The 25,019-nt window shown below is 42.5% G+C and overlaps 1 protein-coding gene across 1 annotated transcript in view; it reads left to right on the plus strand.

Moving 5' to 3' along the window:
* Positions 1-5,145: 5,145 nt before the first annotated feature.
* LOC126267067 (zinc finger HIT domain-containing protein 2-like) overlaps positions 5,146-25,019 on the plus strand; it is a 45,402-nt gene continuing 25,528 nt past the window's right edge. Inside the window, exons 1-2 of the mRNA XM_049971916.1 lie at positions 5,146-5,635; positions 5,800-6,017. Coding sequence (XP_049827873.1) covers positions 5,604-5,635; positions 5,800-6,017 — 250 coding nt within the window. The 5' untranslated portion in view covers positions 5,146-5,603. The remainder of the gene's footprint in view (positions 5,636-5,799; positions 6,018-25,019) is intronic.

The raw sequence follows: 25,019 nt of genomic DNA on the forward strand, positions 1-25,019 counted from the left end.
CACGATGGGGACGCGAGTTGTTGTCCATGAAGACGAATGCCTCGCCAATATGGTGCTGATATGGTTGCACTATCGGTCAGAGGATAGCATTCATGTATCGTACAGCTGTTACTGGGCCTTCCATGACTACCAGCAGTGTATGTCAACCATACATAATCCCACCCCAAAACAGTAGATAACCTCCACCTAGCTGCACTCGCTGGACAGTGTGTCTAAGGCGTTGAGCCTGACTGGGTCAACTCGAAGCACGTGTCTGGCTATTGGTTGACGGCATATGCCAAACTCATCAGAGAAGGGAACGTAATGCCAATCCTGAGCATTCCATTTGGCATGTTGTTGAGCCCATTTGTACCACGCTGCATGGTGTCATGGCTGCAAAGACGGACTCGCCATGGACGTCGGGAGTGAAGTTGCGCATCATGCAGCCTATTGCGCATAGTTTGAGTAGTAACGACGTCCTGTGACTGCAAGAAAAGCATTATTCAACATGGTGGCGTTGCTGACAGGGTTCCTCCGAGCCATAATCCGTAGGTAGCGGTGATCTACTGCAGTATTAGCCCTTGGGCGGCCTGAGCGAGGAGTGTCATCGACAGTTCGTGTCCCTCTGTATCTCCTCCATGTCTGAACAACATCGCTTTGTTTCATTCCGAGACACCTGAACATTTCCCTTGTTGAGAGCCCTTCCTGGCACAAAGTAACAATGCGGAAGCGATCGAACCGCGGTATTCTGAACTACAGACAACACGAGCCATGTATCTCCTTCCAGGTGGAATGACTGAAATGGATTGGCTGTCGGACCCCGTCCATCTAATAGGCGGTGCTCATGCATAGTTGTCTACATCTTTAGGTGGGCTTAGTGACATCTCTGAACAGTCAAAGGGACTGTGTCTGTGATACAGTATCCACAGTCAACGTCTATCTTCTGTAGTTCTGGGAGCCAGGCTGATGTAAAACTTTTTTTGATGTGTGTATTAGTGTTCCTCCATGAAAGTAAGTCTTACGTAACTAGATACTCTGATGAGACTAACAATTCTGTAGCGTTAATTAGAGATGGTGAGATTCACATAGGATTTAAATGGAGAGACGCTCATTTTACGACACTAGAACCAAGAAGAAGCCTACTCTATACATAAATAAGAGTAGGAATGATGAAAGAGTTTTCATTTACAAACTTCTTTAACAGCGAAAAATTCATCGCTGTTGAAGTAGAAAAACAGATGTAACATGCGTCTCTTTTAAATATTGTTTGATGAGTTTGTATGTATGTATTTTCTGTTGCAAACGACTGTCACGACAACGTTTTTTCTATCACTTCATATCTCAGTAGGCTGCCATAAAACTTTGTGAACGCCCTTCATTATGATTTTGCTTTGCCCTTTAATATACTTGTCATTGACAGTAGCTCAGTTCTGGATTCTGACTTTTTGTATCACTGATGGTATCTCATAAGCTCTTTTTTTTTAGTTCAGTACTTGACTGAGCGAAGTGACGTTTGTGTTGAAATTATTTCTGGTGTGAGTAACGGTTTAAAATTTCAACTCATAGGTCTGAATAAGCAATACTTTTACAATGATAGTAGCTTAATTCTATATTAAAGCTTTTTGTATCAGTGACAGTATCTTGTAAGCTTATTTTTTTCCTCTCAGTACTTGACTAAGTGAAGTAACGTTTGTGTTGAAGTTATTTCTGGTATGAACTACGATTTAAAATTTTAACTCCTTGGTTGTGAATAGGCCATACTTTTACATTTACGTCGTCTTCAGTTCTGTTGACGTTCAGTGTGAAATGGCCTTACGTTAAACGGCTTTTATTCTTAGCGTCACTTTATCTTGTTTGACAGGGAACAAGTGGGAGGTGCTTCATTGCTTCCTCAGTTCAAGTGGGTGGCAGGTGTGTGATTGTGGGGGGTTGCGCGGGCGAGTTTACTTTGCCCGTGGACACACAACTTGGTACTTGTGACTAACACACACGGGTAATTTTTGTCATCGTGACTGTTTCGTCACATTTGTCCACGAGTCTGTGGATAGATACGTAAATGCATGATTGTTATAGTTTGACAACTGGGCGACACTCTCGTTTGCCAACGTGCTAACAAGCTGATGACAAAACTGTCCCTGCGTCGCTAGATTTTGATAATTGTGTGCCCTATGGTGACAAAATTGTTGCTCTTCGTATATTCTACACACCCCATTTGCTTTCCGACTATCGACTCAGTGACGCGCAAAGGAAGCCACGAGAAAGATAGGTCGTGGAGCGTATGTCACAGCACGTGACACTGCAGGTCTTACAAGTGCCAGCAGCCGTGACTGGCGGGGAGCATGTAACTATTTCAGACTAGTTTAATAATTCTTGACCGCATGTTTCAAATCATGCAGCTTCTCGACAGCACACGACTAAAGCAAGACCCTAAGTGGATACGTTTTCAGTTAGAAATTTATTTCCTGTGGGTGCTGCACGGAGCCGAGCGTTCGCGAAATGTGGCAGAAAAGCTGATGTCACAAGTTCCGTGCATGGCCCATATATCTCGTTGGCCCCGCACGCAAACATGGCATCAACGTCTTCGCAAGTGTGACTGCATGAAGGCGATAGCGATAATGATATTCATCTAGAGCAAGTGAAAAAAATCCCAGCCTTTTTCGACAAAGATTTGAAGAACTGTTCACATATCTTGTTGTTGTGGTCTTCAATCCTGAGACTGGTTTGATGCAGCTCTCCATGCTACTCTATCCTGTGCAAGCTTCTTCATCTCCCAGTACTTACTGCAAACTACATCCTTCCGAATCTGCTTAATATATTCATCTCTTGATCTCCCTCCAATACTAAATTGGTGATCCCTTGATGCCTCACAACATTTACTACCAACCAATCCCTTCTTCTAGTCAAGTTGTGCCACAAACTCCTCTTCTCCCCAATTCTACTCAATATCTCCTCATTAGTTATGTGATCTACCCATCTAATCTTCAGCATTCTTCTGTAGCGCCAAATTTCGAAAGCTTCTATTATCTTCTTGTCCAAACTATTTATCGTCCATGTTTCACTTCCATACATGGCTACATTTCTTATAAATACTTTCAGAAACGGCTTCCTGACACTTAAATCTATACGCTATGTTAACAAATTTCTCTTCTTCAGAAGCAATTTACTTGCCGTTGCCAATCTACATTTTATATCCTCTCTACTTCGATCATCATCAGTTATTTTGGGCCCCAAATAGCAAAATTTCTTTTCCACTTTAAGTGTCTCATTTCCTAATCTACTTCCCACAGCATCACCTGATTTAATTCGACTACATTCCATTATCCCCGTTTTGCTTTTGTTGATGTTCATCTTATATCCTCCTTTCAAGACACTATCCATTCCGTTCAACTGCACTCTCAAGTACTTTTCTGTCTCTGACAGAATTACAATGTCATCGGCGAACCTCAAAGTTTTTATTCCTGCTCCATGGATTTTAATGCCTACTCCGAATTTTTCTTTTGTTTCCTTTACTGCTTGCTCGACATACAGATGGAATAACATCGGGGAGACGCTACAACCCTGTCTCACTCCCTTTCTAACCATTGCTTCCCTTTCATGTCCCTCGACTCTTATAACTGCCATCTGGTTTCTATACAAATTGTAAATAGCCTTTCGCTCCATGTATTGTACCCCTGCCACCATCAGAATTTGAAAGAGAGTATTCCAATCAACATTGTCAAAAGCTTTCTCTTAGTCTACAAATGCTAGAAATGTAGGTTTGCCTTTCCTTAATCTTTCTTCTAAGATAAGTCGTAAGGTCAGTGTTGCCTCATGTGTTCCAGTATTTCTATGGAATCCAAACTGATCTTCCCCAAGGTTGGCTTCTACCAGTTTTTCCATTCGTCTGTAAACAATTTGTGTTAGTATTTTGTAGCTGTGACTTATTAAACTGATATTTCGGTAAATTTCACATCTGTCAACAAATGCTTTCTTTGGGATTGAAATTATTATATTCTTCTGCCTGCTTCATTTACTGCATTTTTATATTTTCTCCTTTCATCAGTTAAATTCCATATTTCTTCTGTTGACCAAGGATTTCTACTAGCCCTCGTCTTTTTACCTATTTGATCCTCTGCTGCCTTCACTACTTCATCCCTCAAAGCTACCCATTCTTCCTCTTCTGTATTTCTTTCTCCCATTCCTGTCAATTGTTCCCTTGTGTTCGCCCAAAAATTCTGTACAACTTCTGGTTTAGTCAATTTTTCCAGGTCCCATCTCCTTAAATTTCCACGTATTTGCTGTTTATTCAGTTTTAATCTACAGTTCATAACCAATAGATTGTGGTCAGAGTCCACATCAGCACCTGGAAATGTCTTACAATTTAAAACCTGGTTCTTAAATCACTGTCTTACTATTATATAATGTATCTGATACCTTCTAGTGTCTCCAGGCTTCTTCCACATATGCAACCATCTTTCGTGATTCTTGTGTTAGCCATGATTAAGTTACGCTCTGTGCAAATTTCTACTAGGCGGCTTCCTCTTTCATTTCTTACCCCCAATCCATATTCACCTCCTACGTTACCTTATCTTCCTTTTCCTACCATCGAATTTCAGTCACCAATGACTATTAAATATTCGTCTCCCTTCACTCTCTGAATAATTTCTTTTATCTTATCATACATTTCATCAATTTCTTCTGCATCTGCAGAGCTAGTTGGCATATAAACTTGTGCTACTGTAGTAGACGTGGGCTTCATGTCTATTTTGGCCACAATAGTGCGTTCACTATGCTGTTTGTTGTAGCTTACCCGTACTCCTATTTTTGTATTCATTAGTAAACCCTCTCCTGAATTACCCCTATTTGATTTTGTATTTATAACCGTGTGTTCACCTGACCAAAAATAAATATGTAAATTCAAGGAGGACAAGAAATAGGTCGAATAATATTTTGAAGTGCTAGGGAAAACTTGTGTTCAGCTGAGACAGGCAATTTCAAGTTAGTATTTTTGTATGGTATTGCAGATGAAATGCAAAGTAATTCGTCTGAATGTTTAACAATAATACTAAAACATTAAAAAAAATCGTCGGATATTGCCAAAGTTGATGAAACAGTGTTACTAGTTTGTCGCTCCATGTGGTGTTAAGCTACTATTCTTTCTTATGATATTTGCTTACACGTCTCATGAGTTCTGCAAATAATGACCGTGTCGTCAAAATCCACATCAACAAATAAGCTTGGATTTCAAAAACATAGTGACTCTCAAACTTTGCGGGCATAATCTACGTTGATGACGTAACGTGACAGTGACAGTGGTGCAAGTTTCGTATGCATGTGGAGGCTACTCGAATTGAAAACTTGGTTGAATTGTTTTGGCATCACTGTTACATGAAAGACGAATAGAAATGTTATTTTGACAATGTAGTTGTGTATTCCATTGGAATTGTATTGTACATTAGAGATTTAAATAAAAGTTGAGACACCCAATATAATGCCACTTCAACCTTAATGTCATTTGTGGAAGTCCTTGAATACGAGCGCAGTTCGGCACTACGTTGTTGATTGTTTATGGGCCGCCAAGTTGTAGCTAGTCCTGCAATGTTAACGGGGTTTGCTTCGAAACTGTAATGTAATTATAGTTCGTCATGGAGGAAATCGATCAAAATTCATGTCAGATGTAAGCATGTTAAGCCTAGAAAATTAATATTACTACTGAAATGCCCTTCTTAAAGTAAACAAATGGATCGGAACATCAGTGTTATTGGTGAAATTTGTTTTCCAACTTCGTCTTTAAAAAAGTAACTAATTTTGTCACATGCTATAAAAGCTTTTTATTTCCAGATGTAATCGCTGTGCAGGGAAGTACATGTGTCCGCGGTGCAATATTTCGTTTTGCTCTGTCCAGTGTTATCAGTCAGATATACATAGTGTGTGCTCTGAAACATTTTATAAGGAAAGTGTTCTATGCGAACTTAAACTGGAAAATGATGATCCTGAAGGGCAAAGAAAAATGCTGGAAATACTTTCTAGGATGCGTAAGGAAGAACAGGATGAACTGGGTAGGTTTTTGCGCAGTTAATATGTTTTTGTTATCAAATGTAAGAAAAGGTGTCACAGCAATCGAATAAGACAGAAATACATGTAAAGCGAGGTGTTTTGAATGTTTGTGAAGAGCGTCGATTTATTTAAATTAACTATTACGGCGGCTTGGCATCCAAGGATCATGTTTCCTTGAATTAGTGAAAAGTCCAAACAAAGAACAGTTTTTGTTGTTTGATGCTTGTTGACTCTTGAACTGAACGTTAATCATTCTTCTATTATTTCGAAATCAACTGTAGTAATTGTCAGTTTATAGTGTTTCTCACAAACCTCAAGTTCTGAACTGCACCTATAGCCTACCATGTTTGTAACGGTTATCTGTCTGATTGGCAATCTATAATTGGCATGAATATTTCAGGCATACTTGTTTTCAATCGGTGTTTTAAACCCAACAATCTCACACCATTGTTTCTTTTTTGTGCTTTACACACTTGCTGTTTTTTACTTCATTGCCCTTCCCCACCCCTTTTGTATAATCTAATCTCATTACACTGATCCAGTGCCATGTCCAAATTATTCATTAGCTTATATTATATTTGCTGTTGTATTATCTACTTATGTTGTACCATTTCTGCCTTAATATGCTGCTTCCACAGGTGCTGTTATTACTGTGGGTAAGATTACATTACCCACCATGTCAACACGTCATTCAATATGTAATAGCTTGCTAGTTTGCAAAATAATGTTTGCTAGCAATGGATGCAAATTGAGCCACTGATGTATTTTTCTCTATCCTCTGTCTACATAAGGAGAACTGACCCAATAACTTTCTATTTTTGCTGCTCTAAGTGAAATTTTTGGAAAGATACTCTTAAAGAATGAAATAAATATTAATGGGATTATTAAACAATGCAAAACTGCATCGATCAACTGATGATGTTACTAATGCAGTGTCGGTACATGCTTCAAGAAACAACCAATGGGGATACTGTTATCAACAGATCAAAAACTTACTTAAAAAAGAAAGGAGACCTCAATGGTAATAGTGGTTTTGAACTGGGATGTTCCTGTTATTAATGCTTTTAAGTATATTAAAAATTTGAAAATGTCAAATGAACGTGGAAAAATAGATATTTCCACCAGAGATGTAATTATAACTATAGGATACAGAGAATGTAAAAAATAAGTTTGTCATTTGCTTTGCCAATTCTCAATCAAAATATTACCTTCCACTATAACCTAGACCAAACAAGTGTGCAAAACATAATGGCAATATCGCTATCTTCAGTACACTTTAAGATGTCCATTAGACCTAAACGATTCTAGTATATAACACAATTTAAGATATCACTCACAACTGAACCTCATGATGTTGAACACAAACAGTAAATAAAACTGCTGGCACCAGGTGTGTGATGTATGCCATCACACTTCTAAGAAAACACCAATGTCTTGCATTGTCAATCCACTGTAAGTCCGTTGCGTTGTGGGAACCGGTAAAAATGTAAATCTTGGTGCTTGCATTGGAGCTAGAAACAAACACCGTGTCATTAGTACACCAAAAGTATCTAATTTAAGACTAGGTGGACGATATTCTGGCTACATTTTTAGGGTTTTGGTGATTTGGTCCAAGACTGAAATTACAACATAGCACAGATGTTGTGTTTATCATTAATTTCAGCTTGTTAAAGTAATGCAAAAATCTGTAAAAATAGCTCCAAAAGTATATTTGTGCCTTGTGTGGTATAGACATAAAGTGTGGAACACTGCCAATAAAAGGCAAAGCAAAATGCTTAGAGGATAAAGCTGTTTCTTTTAAAGGTAATGAGAGCATTGTGAAAGACTTCATGCGGAACAGGTATTTTCAATAACTAAGTCCTACTTTTTCTAAATTATGTGAAAAATGTGATGCAGACATCTCTCTATGCTCAGTTATTGCTGCTTAATGTGAGTCATAATGCAGTATTATGTGCTTCTTTTTGCAGGTGGTGCAGTTATTGTTGTCAGAGTAACAAAGCATCAACAGAACTGTATAATAAATCATTTGTGAAAGAAATTAACTAGTTTTTTACAAGTGAGTTATCTTTAAACTTTAAAGAAAACAGCTTGTCCCCTTTAATGCCCTCGAAAGTACTGCATTTTCAGTGAATGTAATTTTTGATGTAAAGTATAGAAAGTTCTAAGCTCTGGCAGAATCTTCAATTGAAAGAGAAATATAGCCCTGCTAAAATGTTTGGGTACAATTATTTTTGATGCAAGAATAACAGAGGTTAATTACTGCGTAATTTGCCTCGGTAGATTGATTGTTTACTTGGCAAAGTTATAAGCCTTACAAATCAACCAAAGGGATGTCACTATCAACACAAAAACACTAGAAAAATAAAATCTTACAAACTAATGGGCCCCCAAAGGGAATAAGGAATTTTGAACAGGAATGTTCTTGTGTTTAACAGTTTCAAACATATTAAAAACTTTAAAATAGCAAACCACAGTAGCATAGGCTTTCCCACAATGTTAAGAACACTAGAGCCCAGTATATTTTCAATAGTGAAGATAAGATCCTGTAATTAGCCAACAGTGGGGTATACAAAATTACATGTTCTGATTGTGACAAGTTTTATACATTGGCCAGTCTGGCAGACACATAGCATCTATGCTGGCTTAACATGAACATAGCTAGAGGTTGCAGAATTCTGACTCTGCATTTGCTGAAGATGTACTGAATGAGGGCTCCAACTACCAGCTAGAGTCCCAAGCCATTCACTTAGCAAACAAAGGCCAAAAACTCAGTCTGCTAGAACCTGTGGAAATCGTGTGGCTCACAGTTCAGATCTAATCTTGAATAACCAGACACAGCTTAACAGTTCTCCTTTCCTAAACTTCAAATAATCCTCTTAATTTTTCATTATTTCCCACACTGTCTGTTGCTACATACTCCCCCATTTTCGTTTATTCATTGAGTTCTTTTATTTTATTGAAATGGTCTCTGTAATCCATGTAGACTGTAGTTACAATTGTAAGTCTTCCTTTAACTGGTACCTGTAGAATTTTCCATGTTTAATACCTCTTGAAGTTGTGTTATCAGGTACTGTTTTAATATTACTTGTTTCATTTATTTAATGCAAACTGTTACGGAGGCATAATTTTGAGTATAGTTTTAATGTTTTTCCTGCCTGCTCTGTTTTAATTTGTATATTGTTCAACATTTTACTTTTTTAAATGCAGTATCACCACACTCTCAAAGATAGTATTTACTGAATGTTCCTTTACACTCTTCCATTTCCCTGCATTTATTCATTTCTGTCTATCTTATTGATGTTGCATAAGTTCCTGATATACTCTTTAGTCAAATTGATATTTCTTTCTTTTAATTGGTTTTTGTATCACTCTTCGTATTTTATACCTCCTGAAGTAGCCTTGACAATTACTAATTTTATATTATTTTATTGATTTTGTTTATGAGTACAGGGTGTATATAAAGTCCTGGAACACTTTCAATTATTTATTGCACAAGAACTAAATATTGTACAGATGTCATACATAACGCATTTTGAAGAGAAACTCTGACTTTTTTTCCCCTTCTTTCAAACATTTGATACGCAAACCATGAGTGACCTGACAGATGTCAACACAGTAATCGAATTCTTGCCATACCCATCCCAGCACTGCATTGTCGACTGTGGCAGTCACTTCCTGTATTCTCTCCCAGACCTCTGCTACATCACGTGGTAGAGGCGGTGCATACACTAGATCTTTAATGTGTCCCCACAGAAAAAAGTCACACGGAATGAGATCTGGTGATCAGGGAGGCCATTTCATGAAAGCAACCTCATGCTGCACCTGAATTCACCATGTTTGCGACTAGAGCTGACTGTCGGCAAATTACCAAACTACACTGTGTTTGTATACATGAAAAACAACTTTCAGGGTTTCTCTTCAAAATGACATATGCAAGATATCTGTATAATGTTTCGTTCTTGTGCAATAAATAATTGAAAGTGGGGTTGGGTTGTTTGGGGGAGCAGACTAGACAGTGTAGTCATCGGTCACATCAGATTAGGGAAGGATGTCGGCGATGGCCTTTCAAAGGAACCATCCCGGCATGAGCGTATTAAGGAAATAACAGAAAACCTAAACCAGAATGGTGGACGCGGGATTGAACCGTCATCCTCCCGAATGTGAATCCAGTGTGCTAACAAGTGCGCCGCCCCACTTGGTAATTGAAATTGTTCCTGGACTTTATGTACACCCTGCATAAACAGTTATGTAGGCTTGCTCTTCCAGTTTTGTATTAAAGTTCTTCCTGTTTACTCTCTTTAAATTTATTTACTGTCCAACTTTTTACATTGCATTGCCACCAAACTGCCAGATGTTATGTACTGTACATTTGTGCTTCAATCTAGATATGTAACTTCTTTTTCTATTTTATTTACAAGCATTCTAACTTCTTTGGTGACCATAGTCAGTAAATGTCTGAAGATGGCTCTGTAAGCCGAAAGCAAGTTAACCCAATAAAAGAAATACTGGAGAACAAAATCAAACTAGCACCTTTCACTTATTATTAGAATAATATAGGTTTTGATCATAGTAGTGTAAATAAAAAATTGTCATGACACATTCGTTAGCTTCGCCAACTAAGAACCAAATTGTCATCTTCCAGCATCACACTACAGATCACTCACCACAAACTTAAATAACGAAAATATCTTCTTATCATTGTTATGACACGTGTTACCTTCATTAACCCTCATCCAACTGTCGCATTCCAATGTAACCTACTCCTCAGGTTATGCTACAGTTCATTTGCGTGACTGCAATCGCGTAAAAAATCTACCTCTACCTCAAGGTCTAGTCTACAACATAATCCAAAACACTGCTCTCCTCAATGGATCACCATCTCCTCTAGTAATTCTAGCTAACAACTTGATCTAAGCCACCATCCACAAGAAATAGATGGTACGTTACAAACAAAATGTATATAGGCATTCACTACTGAAACATATAAATAAAAACATCCAAGACTTCATGTACATCCCCCTGTGGGTTCGGGGGTAAGAATAGGCCCACGGTATTCCTGCCTGTCGTAAGAGGCGACTAAAAGGAGTCTCAAACGTTTCGGCCTTATGTGATGGTCCCCTACCGGGTTTGACCTCCATCTTCTAAATTCTTCCGAAGAGCGAGCTGATTGGGGAAGGGTGCCTTACAAGGTGCAATGTGTCCATCGCTCATTACCGTCTCTAGCTTGGTTGGTCGTCGTCGCATAGCTGTCCCGCCCACTCACCATCTTTAGGGCGTGGCTTTGTTCTTGGGTGCGGTTTTTGCAGTCTGCTCTGCTGTGTCGCTTTATGCGCCAATGACGATCATGGGCTACATTTCACCTGAAATCCAGCACGGTAGCCAGTCCGTTGTGGTGGGGCCGCCATGTACCCTGTCGGTTGTAGCCCCCTGACAACACAGGGATCGCTCTACTGATGCCTGCGCCGTTAACTCCCCGCGTATGCCAAGGAGTAGATGCCTGTCTCCTTGGGGCATCGGGACTCCCGGCAATGGCCATCCCGCCAGGTGGTCGTTGCTGAGGCTGGGTGGCGCCCGTGGGGAGGGCCCTTGGTCGGAGTAGGTGGCATCAGGGCGGATGACCCGCGATGAAGCGTGGTACATCATCTCTTGCTGGCGGCCAGCCGCCAGCAGTCTCTAAGCGTTCTCGGCCTCAATACAACGCTCAGGCATATGATCCACAATCGTTCCCCTCCCTGGCCACACCATGGGAGGAACGAAAGGCTACGGTTGGCAGCGAACCTTATTCACCTCGCTATTTAGTCTGTACACGAGTCGATGGGGAATCGTTTATGGCGACCAAGCCTCAGTTTTTTGTCGAGCACTTGGAGGACAAGTTTGGGGAGGTGGAGGGCTTGTCCAAAATGCGCTCTGGGGCAGTATTGATCAAAACGGCATCCTCTGCACAGTCACGGCGGTTACTCGCTTGTGACAAGTTGGGGGATGTTTCCGTCACGATCACACCCCATAAGAGTCTCAACATGGTCCAGGGCATTATATTCCATAGGGACCTACTCTTGCAGTCAGACGACGAGCTACGCGCCAATTTAGAACGGCGGGGTGTTCACTTCGTCCGGCGCGTCCATCGGGGTCCGAGGGATAATCAGGTAGCCACCGGTGCCTTCATCTTGGCCTTCGAGGGTGACGTCCTACCCGAAAAGGTCAAGGTGATGGTCTACCGATGTGATGTGAAGCCCTATATCCCTCCCCCGATGAGGTGTTTCAAATGCTGGAAGTTCGGCCACATGTCATCTCGGTGTACTTCCAGCATGACATGCAGAGATTGTGGACGCCCTTCACATCCTAATACTGCATGTGCGCCGCCTCCCATCTGTGTGAACTGCGGCGAACACCATTCCCCTTGCTCGCCAGACTGCAAGGTTCTACTGAAAGAACGAAGGATCATGGAATATAAGGCCCTGGACCGCATGACCTATACTGAGGCTAAGCGGAAATACGAGAGGCTACATCCTGTGGCTCTGACCAGCTCCTATGCCACCGCTGCCAAAACAGTAGTTTTGTCATCTGCTGCACCGATTCCACTGAACACTCTGAGCCGGAATACTACACCTGCCCCCTTGATGGTGGGGGGCACTTCCCCATCTGTTGCTCCTGCACCACCTACCTCAGGAGCAACGACCCCCCAACCATCGGGGACACAAGTCCCCAACTCTAAGCCGGAGAAGCGTCCGACTTCTTCGGCGACTCTCTCTCGCAAGGGATCCCTCGGGTCCCTCCCTTCCCAGGTTTCCACCTCTGGGAAGGGTGACGTCAGCCAATGGCTGAAAAGCAGGCCAGCAGCTGGTCGCAGGGCTTCCCGCTCCTCCTCCGTCCCGGAGACTGACTCGGTGGAGCCCTCCCAGCCAGTAAAGCCCAAGGAGCAGAGAGAGAAGACGAAGAAGAAGAAGGCCTCTAAGGCCAAGGAACGCGCGGTGGCATCCACCCCACCGCTCCATACAGGCTCTGCGTCTGGGGATGAGGTGGAGATCCTGGCGTCCGCTGAGGACCTGGATCTCGCCATACCCTCAGATGCCAAGGACGCCGATTGTACTGGTCCTCGATCGGTGACAGCAGGTGACCCAGTGACGTGATCTGCCTCCTCGGTCCCTTCACGCCTATTTCGCCCATGGACAAAGTGATTCTCCAGTGGAACTGCAGCGGTTTTTTCCACCACCTTGCTGAGCTCCGCCAACTCGTCAGCAGTCACCCTTTCTTCTGCATTGCCCTCCAGGAAACGTGGTTTCCGGCAATGCGGACCCCTGCCCTACGAGGGTATCGGGGTTATTATAAGAACCGGGCAGCTTATGAGAGGGTGTCTGGTGGAGTCTGCGTCTACGTCCTTAACTCTATCTACAGCGAGTGTGTGCCTCTTCATACACCCTTAGAGGCTGTCGCTGTAAGGATGTGGACGCCTCAGCCTATTACTGTCTGCAGTTTGTACCTTCCGCCGGATGGTGATGTCTCTCGTCATGTGTTGGCTGCATTGATAGGACAACTGCCGCCTCCCTTTGTGTTGCTGGGTGACTTTAACGCCCATAACCCCTTGTGGGGTAGCGCCGCGATTACTGGCCGGGGCAGAGATGCCGAGACTCTTCTGTCACAGCTTGACCTCTGCCTTTTAAACACGGGAGAGGCGACCCACTTTAGTGCGGTCCATGGCTCGTTTTCGGCCATTGACCTTTCTATTTGCAGCCCCGGACTTTCGCCATCCATCCACTGGAGGGTCCATGACGACTTATGTGGTAGTGACCATTTCCCCATCTTTCTGTCACTGCCACAGCGTCACTCTTCTGAACGCCCCTCCAGATGGGCTCTGAATAAGGCTGATTGGGACTTATTTACATCTGTCGCAGTGATCGCACCTCCTTCCACTGATCCGATTGATGCGGTGGTTCAGTCGGTCACCACCAGCATCGTTTCTGCGGCGGCATCTGCGATTCCCTGTACATCCGGGTCACCTCGGCGGAGGACTGTGCCGTGGTGGTCGCCCGAGATCGCAGAGGCGATTCGAGATCGCCGGCGGGCTCTTCAGCGCCATAAGCGGCACCCGTCGTTGGAGACCCTCATTGCTTTTAAACAGTTCCGCGCCCGAGCCCGACGCCTTATTCGCCAACGGAAGCAGGAGTGCTGGGAACGTTATGTTTCCACCATTGGCGTCCGTACCTCTGCATCGCAGGTTTGGGCCAAGATTCGGCGACTCCAAGGCTATCGGCCACCTGTCTCTGTCCCTGGGCTTTCGCTGAATGGAGCAGTGTGCACCGACTCCGACACGATTGCGGACCGGTTAGCAGAGCATTTTGCTCAGTGTTCCGCGTCAACGAACTACCCGTTGGCCTTCCGCTCCCGGAAAGAGCGGTTGGAAAGTCGGAGGCTTTCCTTTCACACGCGCCACGCGGAGTCGTACAATGCTCCTTTCAGCGAATGGGAATTCCAGAGCGCACTTTCTGCTTGCCCTGATACGGCTCCTGGACCAGACCGCATTCACAGCCAGATGCTGAAACACCTCTCAGTGCCTTGCCAGCGACGCCTCCTAGATCTTTTCAATCGCGTCTGGGTCGAGGGTGTTTTCCCGTCTCAATGGCGGGAAAACATAGTCCTCCCCGTATTGAAACCTGGCAAGAACCCGCTGGAGGTGGACAGCTATCGCCCCATAAGCCTCACCAACGTTCCTTGCAAGTTGCTGGAACGTATGGTGAGCCGGAGGTTGAGTTGGCTCCTCGAGTCTCGGGGCCTTCTGGCTCCGTCTCAGGGTGGGTTCCGTAAAGGCCGCTCTGCCGTCGATAATCTGGTCTCCCTGGAGTCTGCCATCCGTACAGCCTTTGCGCGCCGCCAACATCTGGTTGCCGTCTTCTTCGACATGCGGAAGGCATACGATACGACTTGGCGCCATCACATCCTGGCCACACTTCATGGGTGGGGCCTTAGGGGCCCGCTCCCGATTTTTATTCAGAATTTTCTTTCGTATCGTTCCTTCCGCGTGCAAGTAGCTGCGTCGCATAGTTCCTCCCGGGTCCAGGAGAACGGGGTCCCACAGGGGTCTGTCCTCAGTGTGTCCCTGTTTTTAATTGCCATCAATGGGCTCGTTGAGGCGTTGGGGTCGTCCGTCGCGGCTTCTTTATATGCGGACGACTTCTGCCTATATTACAGCTCCAGTGGCATCGCCGCTGCTGAACGGCAGCTGCAAGGTGCCATCCGCAAGGCGCAGTCATGGGCTGTAGCGCACGGCTTCCAGTTTTCGGCCGCGAAGACCTGCATTATGCATTTCTGCCGGCGTCGCACGGTTCACCCTGAGCCGCGCCTTTACCTTGACGGTGAACCTCTTGCTGTGGTCGCGACGCATCGGTTCTTGGGACTGGTGTTCGATACCCGGTTGACTTGGCTGCCCCATATTAGGCAGCTGAAGCAAACATGCTGGCGGCACTTAAACGCTCTCCGTTGCTTAAGCCACACCAGGTGGGGTGCCGACCGGTCCACCCTCCTCCACCTATATCAAGCGCTGATCCAGTCCCGCCTTGATTATGGGTGTGTGGCGTACGGTTCTGCCTCGCCTTCAGCATTGCGATTGCTGGATCCCATACACCACTGCGGGATCCGCCTCGCCCCGGGAGCATTCCGGACAAGCCCCGTCGACAGCATACTTGTGGAGGCTGGTGTCCCTCCATTGCGGTTCCGGCGTGACCGCCTTCTGGCCGCCTATGCCGCGCACGTTTATAGCATGCCAGGGCATCCAAACTACCGTCTCCTGTTCCCGCGCTCGATCGTCCATGTTCCAGACAGGCGGCCCCGGTCAGGGTGTCCCATTGCGGTTCGCCTCCGGGACCTTCTCCGTGGCCTTGACTTTTTTCCTCTGCCGCCTGTTTTCCGGGCCAATCTCCGTCTGCCCCTGTGGAGTGTGCCCCGACCGTGCCTTCGGCTCGACTTGGCACAGGGTCCGAAGGTCTCAGTGCCTCCGGAGGCCCTCCGCCGCCGCTTTCTTTCCATCCTGGCCGAGTTTCCGAACGCGGCGGTGGCCTACACCGACGGTTCGGTGGTCTCTGGTCACACTGGTTACGCTCTCACTCTACGGGATTATTGTGAGCAACGGTCATTGGCAGCTGGCTCCAGTGTATACACTGCCGAGTTGGTTGCCATCTATCGTGCCCTAGAGTTTCTCCGCTCCCGCTCAGGTGAGTCCTTTGTCATCTGTAGTGACTCCCTGAGCGGTTTACGAGCTCTTGACCAGTGTTTCCCTCGTTCCCGTCTGGTGATGGCCATCCAGGAGTCCCTCCATACTCTCGTCCGTTGCGGCCGCTCTGTCACCTTTGTTTGGTCCCCGGGTCACGTCGGCATCCCGGGTAACGAGCGGGTTGACGAACTGGCGAAACAGGCGGTCAGTTCCCCGGCCATGGAGATCGGTCTTTTAGAGAGTGACGTCCGATCCGTATTGCGGCAGAAGGTCCTTGCTGCTTGGCGTGATGAGTGGCGCACCCTGCCCTCTCCCAACAAACTTCGGGCAGTCAAGGAGACAACCAGTGTGTGGCGCTCCTCCATGCGGGGGTCTCGCAAGGACGCTGTCGTCCTCTGCCGGCTCCGCATAGGACATACCCGGCTCACGCACGCGTATCTCTTGTGCCGTGACGACCCGCCTCTCTGTCGCTGCGGATTGGCCCTGACCGTGGTACACGTCTTACTAGACTGCCCACTTTTAACTGCCCTCAGGCAGACGTTCGCGCTGCCTGATACACTCCCTGCTCTTTTAACCGATGACTCTACTATGGCTGACTTAGTTCTCCGTTTTATTCGAGCAGGGGGTTTTTATCATTCAATATGAGAGTCCCTTTTTATTTTTTTTTTTAGTGTCGACTGTGGCTTTTGGCCTGGGGTTTTAGTTTGTGGTGTTTTAATGTGTCCCTTGGTTGTTGGCCTTTCCAGTTTTATTTTCATGGTCGGCCAATGACCGTCGCACTCTGTGTGTCTTTTAATCTCTTTTCTCTGGTCTTCGTCTATGTCTTTCTTGTACTGTGTCGTCCCTTGTCGTCTCCGTTATGTGTTTATTGCTTGTTGGACTTTTCTTCGTGTATTATTATGGTCGTGGAACAAGGGACCGATGACCTAAGTAGTCTGGCCCCTTTAACCCCCCACAAACCAACCAACCAACCAACCAACTTCATGTACATAACATATGACATAACCTTCTAAGACTATACCAGTGGCATGCATTGTTCACTAGGTCTGAATTATGGCCATCTTTAAATAACTGAAAATCCAGGATGGAATAATGAACTCGGCATCTCTACTATACATACTGATAAAGTATGATACCGAAGGCAACCGAAATAAATATGGTATGAGAGGAACAGAAATGACATTTTTATCCAAAGCCAGTAATTACACTGTAATCTGTGTAATTCGGATGGTCCCTTAGACATAACAAAAGGCAGGACATCATTCTTAATAAGGTGTGTAACCACCTAGGATGCCAGTGAATTCTCTGCTACATGTTTTCATGTTGGCCACGGTAAGGACTTTTGGTGACAGGGTGTTCCATTCATTGATCAGCATCATTGACAACTTCTGCGTTGTTGTTGTTGCATGTGGACATGCTGCAGTACATCTCCCCAACGCATCCAAAATGTGCTTGATGGGATTTAAGTTAGGGGAATGGGCAGCAGGCCAGTCCAATTTCTGAATATCCTCTTGTTCCAAGAGCTTTTCCACCTGCACTATTGGATGCATTTGCACATTGTCATCCATTAAAATGAAGTCAGGACCGAATGTATCCCTGAAAAGATGTACATGGGGAAGGACTACAGTGTCTCAATAATGTTGACTGGTGAGCATATTGTGTTCAAAGATTTAGAGGTCAGTATGCCCGTGCAGCATTGTTTGTCGACACACCGTAACCCCTGGATCATCAAAACTGTTATGCTTGACAATTTTCTTGGGTACATTATATACCCGCATATGGAAAGAGGTGGGATAATGTGATGCACCCAGGAGCACAATCATTGTTGGCCCCAATGGCAAATGGGGAGGCATAATGGTACATGGGCATATTGACCTCAAGATCTTTGAATGTGGTACATTCACCTATCAATGATATTAATATTGCGACACCATAGTCATTACCCATGTGCTTCTTTTCAGATGTGCATTCCACCCTGACTTCATTTTAATGAATAACAATGTGCAACTGCATCAAACAGTGCAGGTGGAGCAGCTATTGGAACGAGATGATATCCTTCGAATGGTCTGGCCTTATCATTCCGCCGACTTAAATCGTATCGAGCACATAAGGGAAGCATTGAGGAGATGTATCACAGCACATCCACATGCTCCAACAAGTATTCAGCAGTTGTCAGCGTTGTGGCCAGCATGAAAGCAGGTTGCAAAGCATGCATTGTTGGCCATGGTGATCACACACACTATTAAGAACGATGTCCTCTCTTTGCAGTGTCCAGGGGACCATCCTGAATCACAATGACTTCAGTGTAACTATTGTCTCTGAATAAAAGTGTCATTTCTGTTTGTCTCATTACATATTTCTTTCATTTACCTTCTGTTCTACATTGTAGCAGTTCTTTCTACACATGGTCCAAGTTTCATTGAGCTGTATTATTTAGCAGTGACACATCATGCAAACATTGTTTTTGTCCTTAAGTTTTGCACACCAATATATTCTGAGGCAACCCTTCCCTTAGATAAAAAGCTTTCACTGTTTAAAATGAATAGGATTCACACACCTTACATCGTATAGATATCTGTTTAAGTCATTGTTAATACAACCGCAGCCTCATGTTACATTTTTTCACTAAATACTTTATAGTCATACAGTAATGGGTCTTTTTATCTGTTTATGTGCAGTATAATACTTTTGTTTATGTTGAAGGTAAACTGCTGATCTCTGCACCAAATGTTCATCCTCTGCCAGCTTTCCTGTAACTAGTACTGTTATCAATCCAAGCATAAATACAGAAAAAGAAGAAATAGTAGCCGCGTGGGATTAGCCGAGCTGTCTAAGGCGCTGCAGTCATGGACTGTGTGGCTGGTCCCGGCGGAGGCTCGAGTCCTCCCTCGGGTGTGTGTGTGTGTGTGTGTGTGTGTGTGTGTGTGTGTGTGTGTGTGTGTGTAAGCTTAGGGACTGATGACTTTAGCAGTCAAGTCCCATAAGATTTCACACACATTTGAACATTTTTGAAGAAATACTAAAGGAAGTCCTTAAAAGTATCACTGACTTGTTTTCTGTGAATGGTCTCACCTTTAATTTTAAAAAGACAGAATGTATTCCGTTCTGCACATCTAGGGATGCTCCACTAATCATAAGTGTAACAAATACTGAGGGAATAATAAATAGGATGGAAACTTCAAAATTCTTTAGTATCCATATTGATGAGAACTTAAATTGGAAAATGCACATTCTGGAACTTCTAAAACAACTTAGTTCAGCCACATTTGCACTTAGAATCATTGCAAATCTTGAAGAGTAAGTTGAAATATCTTCATTCAGTAATGTCCTATGGAGTAATTTTCTCGGGTAACTCATCTTTAAGAAAGAAAGTTTTCATTGTGCATAAATGTTCTGTAAGAGAACTATGTGGTGCCCATCAATGATCATCTTGTAGACATCTGTTCAAGGAATTTAGCATTCTGACTACTGCGTCACACTATAGTTATATCCATCATGAAGTTTGTTGTAAAGAATCCAATACAGTTCAAAAGGAACAGTGATGCACATAATTACAATACTGGAAGGAGAAATGAAACAATGGAAAATCCAGGACAGAATCACCATTTAGTAGAGATGCTGAGTCACAGATAGGCACAACAAAAAGACTGTCACAAATAATAGCTTTTGCCAGTAAGTCTTCGTTAGAATTAGATGGCAAACATACACAAACACACTCACACAAATGCAACTCACACACACAACTGAGGCCTCATTTGCCAAAGACTATGGTCGTGTGTGTGTGTGTGTGTGTGTTGCGTTTGCTTAAGTGTGTATGAGTGTGTTTGCTGTCTACTTCTGACAAAGGCCTTACCGGCCAAAAGCTATTATTTGTGACAGTCTTTTTGTTGTTCCTGACTGCGACTCAGCATCTCCGCTGTATGGAAGGAGAAATGACCTTCATTAGTCCACATTGAGGTTGTCTTTAGGACACAAAGGGGTACACAATGCTACGACAAAAAATTTTATCACTTGTGATATAAAAAGTGTGATAGACAGTGAAGTACAGTTTGAAAAAAAACTGAGAAAGTTTCTCTTTGACAAAACCTTGTATTCCATAGAAGAATTCCTTTTACTGCAATGTGTGAAAGGTGGTGCATAGGCCTTGCTGAACCACAGCATCTATATCTTTTTTTCTTTTTGAAAAATGTAACCATATGTTCAAATTAATTTGCAGTGTGAATGTAAAATGACTCATTCCAAATCATTACAATCTAGTGTGGAAAATGATTCATAGGACAAGAAACTAACTAACTTACTGACTGACTAACTGATGTCAGCAAATTCATCTATAATATTGTGCATTTGTGCAATAACATGTCACCAAAACTGTGATGACAGATGAATTTTTCAATCACTTGGGATACTTTGCTCCTCCAGTGACCTTTGGCTGCTAAAGGAAGTGCAATTTCTTTCACACTCGTAGTCCTATAGGAATTCATCAGGCCAAATTGCCTTTCTTCTGAGAAGTGATTTTACTTTTCTTCCTATACCATAGTCACATGTATCAACATCTTAATGAAATAATTTTGGAAACTAGAATTTCGTGTTAAAGCCATCTCTCTTACAGTCTTTGTTTCAATATCATTATGGTCTCTTCGTGTGAAGATAGATGGCTTTGACCTGTTTAGTGATTTAGCATAGGACCCAAACTTACTGGGATTTTCTGTCATATTGTTGGATAGAATTTTACTTTTGAATTTATAAATACTTCACATGTGGCTTTAGGTACACTGACTTCCTTTGATCAGTTGTTCTTTGTCAACAAGACTTTGGCTATGTTTAGATATACAGCAAAGTTAGTTTTTTTTATTTGACTAAAAATTTTTTTTTTACTTGGCTGTTGATACAGAGCAGGTCATTCATATCCTTTATAACTTTGGCCAGCACATATATATTTAAGGTGTGTTGCACAATACTCTTGAATGTTGATGATTTATACTCAATATTTTCAGTGTCAAGAGTGAATGTTTGGTGTTGGCTGTTAGATGCTCTTCACACATATAGTGAACGGTGCTATAATGGCCACATGATCACTGATTCCCTTCTCCATGCTGAGTCAAAAAGTTTAGACCATTTGTAATCTAAAAATCTAAGATGTTACCATCTAGAATGGGTTCTCTGATTAACAGCTTAAGGTAATTTTTGGCATTTAGAACGGCTTCACATGACACCCTGTCCTGAGTACCCACCATAATCCCTTGAATCTCCTAATGCATGGCTGGTAAGTTGAAATCTCCCACTAATTATATAAAATGGGCAGGAAATTTATGTGCAACCTTCTCCAGCTTTTTCTCTGAAATGTTCTATGACTATTGCTCTTGAGGCCAGAAGCCAATAAAAGCAACCACCTACCATGTTTGATACACCTGTAATCATTATCTTCACCCACAGAATTTCATATTTGGAAATGAAGTTAGTAAACTTCACTAAATATTACCATATTATATGCAGCTGTAAAAATGCTTCCACTACCTGCATGTAGTCTATCTTTACGATATACTATCCAATCAGAATTTAGAATTTCTTTGCTTTTATCACATGATTTCATCAAGCTTTCTGTTCCTGACACTATACAGGCATTACCTTTTGTAAGTGATACAAATGCTGAAACCTTTTCATGAACACTCCACAATTAGTTAAGACTATAATCACATTAACTTCTTCCAGTCTGCTATGAAGAGTACATCTCTAATTAGGGGTGCTTCTGTTCTTCCTTCTCTGAATTCAGAATATTTTTCAAGCCTATGGAGGGATTCCTCTATCCTAAAACAAACTTTAAAGAACATTTACTTGCCACACACATTCTGTTATTCGAATGGCCACTTGCTGTCTGTAGTGCACTACTTACTGTGGATTTCTAGTAGCCACTAATGGTATGTAACACACTCCTGATGCATTAAGAGGGATCCAACATTTTTCAACCTGATAGAAGAGGGTGAGAAATCTGCAATGAAGTATTATGTCATTAAATTATGAATATCTGACGATGATACCATATAGCTAAATAGTTGTACCGTAGCTAATGAGAATTTCGAAAGGCTAGCGGTATAAGAGCTCTAAACAAAGTGAGCATTGAAACGATGGGAAATGATATGGTAATAATAGACTGGCTCAATATATTGACCATTGGGAGAAGTTTAATTAATGCTTCTCTGCATTCATATCTACCATGACACTTAACTTTAATAATAACTGCCCTCTTGCTATTAAAATGTGCAACAATAGCAGTATACACAAACCACCACAAGCAAAAAATGGTACTCCCCATGACTCAAATCAAATTAGGATACTTTTACTTGTGAATGCTTAACTGGGGTGAAAATAAGAATAATTTAAGGCCTTAAAAAAACTTTGTCTGAAATTAAATCAGCAAAATCCGAAGCAAATGAGAACTGCATCTTAAATTCCAAAATTAAATGCATTGTGTGTTAGAACTTTGTAAAAAATGAAATAAACATGAGTAAGACACAAACCACTATTGCAATTGACTGTAATGCTCTAAGTGAGTATTTTATAAACTTTACAAACTCTTTTGTACCACACAGTAATGGTACAACTGATGGTGAAGCTCTCTTTTCACAAGCATGATGTGCAACAAAAGAATGATGCATTTGGACCAGAATCCCTCCAAGAGTTATTACTAAATTTCTGAATAATTGGAGCAGCTCCAGATCAGAGGACTATTATTACTTCAGCAGCTATGTTAAAAACTGCGAAAGCTTGTTGTCCATCTTGATGATAACACTTTCCCAGAATGTCTTGAAATTACATTTACACTTCCAGTGGGTCATAGTGACATACCAGATAACTACAGGCCTATCAGTTTTCCCTATCGTATCAAAAATAAAGTTGAATCGTGTACATCAGCAGATTTACAGCCTTTTTGAAAATAATAATGAAACCAGCGTGATTTTCAAATAAAACTATTAATCATAAACACAATTGAAAGCCTGATAACTACAATCCATAATTCTTGCGAAAGGAGGTCAACTACTTATGCTAATTTTACAGGCGTAAGTAGCATATTTGACACTGTGTCACATGATATTGTTGCAGAGAAGATATGTATTATCGTACTGCAGTTAAGTTGCTGCATTTAATTAGTTCTTATCTAAACAACAAGTAACAGTTATTGATTAAGAAGAAGTCCAAATAAAGAGAAGAATACAACAGGGTTCTGTTCTCGGTCTTGTCCTCTATATTTTACATGTTAATGGCTGCTTAAAGAATATGGCCTTCTATGCTGATGATATAAAAACAGAGACTTGTTGAGAGTAGCAGCAGCAGGTGTAAAGCTAACAAGCTATGTGTAAATGAGTCAAAAACAGAGGAAATTTATTTCATTTAATTGCACAAACATATGAAAACAAAACATCAAAGTCTAAAAATCTGGATTTCATAACAGGACATAGTGGGATGAAGTACAATATATCCAAGTAGTACACTTGCACACACACATTTTCTATCATTTAAAATAAGAAACTCTGGTAGTAAAAAAATATTGTTTCTGACTTTCTATTGTCTCCTTTGTTTTTCAGTTGCAATATTGGTTTCTGTTCTGAGAAAATTCGTGAGGATCAGGCTTTGAATGCTGTGGGCAGAAAAATTTACCTTGAGATTGACCATATATTTGCTAAATGCGAGAAACAACTGGAAGCTAGATGTGCAATTTTGAAGGCTGTCAGTAATACACATAAATAATAAATGTCTGAGCTTCAAGTTATACAGCAAACTGCCACGAACAGTGAGAAGCATACACCTAGATAAAATTAATCGTGTATTGATTGCTGAATTAAAAGTAAAGTACGCTGTTCAGCTGAAGAATTCTTTTAATGTAATTGAAAAGATACAAATGTGGATAAAAGGGCTGCAGTAACTAGCAGATATGTGTATTCTACACTGATTTCTTAGTCATGTAAAATGTACATACATAATGTACTTACTAAAACAATATGTAGATATGTAGCCTAATGTGAATCTTGAAAGGGTTGTGGAGTATTTGTTCATACAGGGTGTTACAAAAAGGTGTGGCCAAACTTTCAGGAAACATTCCTCACACACAAAGAAAGAAAATATGTTAAGTGGACATGTGTCCGGAAAAGCTTACTTTTCAAGCTAGAGCTCATATTATTACTTCTCTTCAAATCACATTAATCATGGAATGGAAACACGCAGCAACAGAACGTACCAGTGTCACTTCAAACACTGTTACAGGAAATGTTCAAAATGTCCTTCGTTAGCGAGGATACATGTGCATCCACCCTCCGTCGCATGGAATCCCTGATGCGCTGATGCAGCCCTGGAGAATGGCGTTGTATCACAGCCGTCCACCATACGAGCACGAAGAGTCTCCACATTTGGTACCGGTGTTGTGTAGACAAGAGCTTTCAAATGCTCCCATAAATGAAAGTCAAGAGGGTTGAGGTCAGGAGAGCGTGGAGGCCATGGAATTGGTCCGCCTCTACCAATCCATCAGTCACCGAATCTGTTGTTGAGAAGCGTACGAACACTTCAACTGAAATGTACAGGAGCTCCATCGTGCATGAACCACATGTTGTGTCGTACTTGTAATAGCACATGTTCTAGCACCACAGGTAGTGTATCCCGTATGAAATCATGACAACGTGCTCCATTGAGTGTAGAAGGAAGAACGTGGGGCCCAATCAAGACATCACCAACAATGCGTGCCCAAACATTCACAGAAAATCTGTGTTGATGACATGATTGCACAATTGCGTGCAGATTCTCGTCTGCCTACACA

The sequence above is a fragment of the Schistocerca gregaria genome, chromosome 4 (genome assembly GCF_023897955.1).
Source record: "Schistocerca gregaria isolate iqSchGreg1 chromosome 4, iqSchGreg1.2, whole genome shotgun sequence".
Lineage (NCBI taxonomy): Eukaryota > Metazoa > Arthropoda > Insecta > Orthoptera > Acrididae > Schistocerca > Schistocerca gregaria.